General features: G+C 23.2%; 1 protein-coding gene across 1 annotated transcript; it reads left to right on the top strand.

The window, feature by feature from the left end:
* Positions 1–315: 315 nt before the first annotated feature.
* On the top strand, positions 316–1,868 carry LOAG_14101 (hypothetical protein; the record flags this gene model as incomplete). Its single annotated transcript, XM_020448758.1, has 3 exons — positions 316–667; positions 934–1,283; positions 1,542–1,868. 3 exons carry the CDS (start codon positions 316–318, stop codon positions 1,866–1,868), a joined length of 1,029 nt encoding a protein of 342 aa, XP_020301122.1.
* Positions 1,869–3,022: the final 1,154 nt, after the last annotated feature.

The following is a 3,022-nucleotide window of genomic DNA, read 5'->3' as shown; positions in this document are numbered from 1 at the left end:
ATTTATTTACTTATTTACTTGTTTATTCATTTTTTATTTATATATTTATTTATTTGTTTATTTGTTTATTTATTTACAAACTGTTTCTTTAAAAAAAGGAAAAAATATTACATTCATTAAAATACAAATGATTTGCTGCTTTTTTTCAATAAAAAAGTTTTTTTCCAAAAATTCAAAAATATTCTTTGAAATTAGTAACTTCAATTTTTTACTTTTTCTTGTTTCCTTTTTATTTTTCTATTTCAGAATTATGATTTACATCATTACAATATTCAACAACAATCAAATATCCCATTTTCAACGACAAATATTGAAATGAGACGTGGATTTCGGTTAAAAACCGGAATAAATGAGCAACAACGAGCAGAGCTTTCATGGTTAGCTGCTAATACTGAACCAAATCGTCAACCTTCTCCTATACCACCATATGTTCGATCATTTCGTTTAACACGTATCACCACCAAACAACCACAGATATCATCAATAAAATATATCAACAATAATAATAATAATAATAATAACAATTATCATCAACATCGTTATTATGACAAATCATTAATTCATTCAACATTTTCACCGATTTATTATGCATCAAAATTTCGAACTATCCCACCAACATATAATAACTATTTATCGCCAACATTTACTCAACCTACTTATCTACCATGTAAGTTATCGATTTTTTTTTTCTTTTAAATTTAATTTAAATCATTTTAAAACTTAAAAAATGAAAAAACAATTTGTGAAAATTTAATATAAATAACAAAAATTTCTTTGCAAGGAAAAAAAATATTATTATTATTATTATTGTTATGAGAAAATATTATTTTTCATTTTATTATCAAAATTTATTGCTTTTTAAAAGAATTCTCGCTTTTTTTTATTCTAAAAATAAATTCTTTGAAATTTTTATGACATTTTTTTTTTTTAAAGTGTCAACAATGATGACAGCAGTTCGTAATATATTAGCTATTCTTCAAAAAACGATGTATCCAAATGATAACAATGATATCGATTTTAATACTACCCGTATTATTCCGAAAGATGAAAATTTCACCATTAGCAATCTACAATCATCAAAATCCTTATCATCACTATTATTATCATCATCGTTATCGCCATTACTATCACTAACATCATCATCATCATCATCAACAACAGCAGCAACAGGAACAGGAAAAGTAGACGAAATAAGAGTAACAGGAATATCCGAGAATGATGGTGACGTAGAAACGGGACAACTGGTTAATGTCGAACAAGCGAAAGGAGCAGGTATTCAAAAGGTAACATTTGATTTAATGACAAATAAATTTTTTTTTTTACAAAAGTTTCGTTTTAAAATGGATGAAATATATGATCGTTTACATATTTGACCTTTTTCTTTCCGATTTCAATTTGTAGAAAAGGATTTATTTTTTTTACAAATATTTTTGAATAATTTGGAATTTCCTTTCTTTTTTAATATTTTTGATTTTAATTTTATTCTTTTTCATAATAATAAACCTTTTAAAGCTATTAATTTACTTTTTCTTTTCTTTCAGGTTAAAGAAACGATGAAATCAGTTGAATCAATATTTGATAAAATTAGCAAAAGTGGAAATAATACTACTATAACAATAATACCTGCAACAATATCAACAACAACGACAACAATAGCAACAACAACAACAACAACAACAACAACAACAATGACAACAACAACATCATCGATTGATGATGGTAGCAATCTTTTAGGAAGTTTATTAAGCGGTCGTCTTGATAAGGTTGATTGGTTTGGGTCACTTTTTGGCACCAAATTACCAACCAAAGAAGAAGGTAGTGCTATGGCACAAATTTTTGAAGGTGGCATATTTGGTCCAGCTAGTTAATTAATTTTTTAATGGAACTTTTTCTTTGTTTTGTTTTCTTGAATTAAAAAATTTTACCGGTAAAAAGCGGATTTTGATTTTAAAATTATGAAAAATTGTGATGAAAGGGCATTAATTAATTAATAGAAGCAATGTGACAAAATGATTTTTTTTGTGGTAAAATGAATTTTTAATTTCTTTTTTCAAATGAAATATGTTATTTGTTGTCCAAAATGTTGCTTTAATATATGTAACTAAAAAAAAAAAGTATCGAAAAGACGAAAAAAACTCATTACTATTTTTATTTACTTTTTTCTTTGAAATAAACAATTAATTATAAATAATTTCAAATTTCATTTATAAACGTAGTTCAGTTTCCTGAATTTAAAAAGTTTCTTTATGCTTGCACACATATTTGCATAGGTAACTTTCAAATTGTAAGAAAAAAAATGAAATGAATAAAATTCAAATTTAATTTTAAGAATTTAAATTTCGAAAATCCTTTGGTTTACAACCATAAATATTTCATGCAATGATATGTTTTAATATTTTATTTTCTAAATATTTACATGTATAATATGCAAATGTCAATGAAATTTTGAAGAAATCAAATAAAGAAAACAAATATGCAAAAATAAGTAAATGCTAATTAGAATGGTTTTGATACCGGATATCGAGAATAATTCAACCAATATACACAATTGAATATCAGGAATAATGCCGGAAAGATGAGTCCTGAAAAAAATAATTAATTAAATAGAAAAAGCAATGGAAGAAATGGAAAAAAAAGAGCGATAAATGTATTATTATAAGGAAATAATAAAGTGTCTTTTTTGCTTAAAGAATTGTTCGTTTTTTCTGTGTTTTTACTATTAATTTAATTTGTTGCAGAATCATTTCTTTTTGTAATTAAATAAAATGGTTTTATGCAAAAATTTCACAACAAATGGTAAATCTGATCAGTAAAATTATTCAATTTTTAATTAAATTCGAACTAAATTAGAAATTTTTTCGCCTGGATTTTGAAAAATTTTAAGAAATAATAATAATAACAATAATAATAATAACAATAATAGTAGTAACAATAATAATAATAATAATAATAATAATAATAATAATAATAATAATAATAATAATAATAATAATAATAATAATAATAATAATAATAATAATAA

Source organism: Loa loa (assembly GCF_000183805.2).
Source record: "Loa loa unplaced genomic scaffold supercont3.321, whole genome shotgun sequence".
Taxonomy (NCBI): Eukaryota; Metazoa; Nematoda; class Chromadorea; order Rhabditida; family Onchocercidae; genus Loa; species Loa loa.
This window is presented reverse-complemented; position numbering and strand designations above follow the sequence as displayed.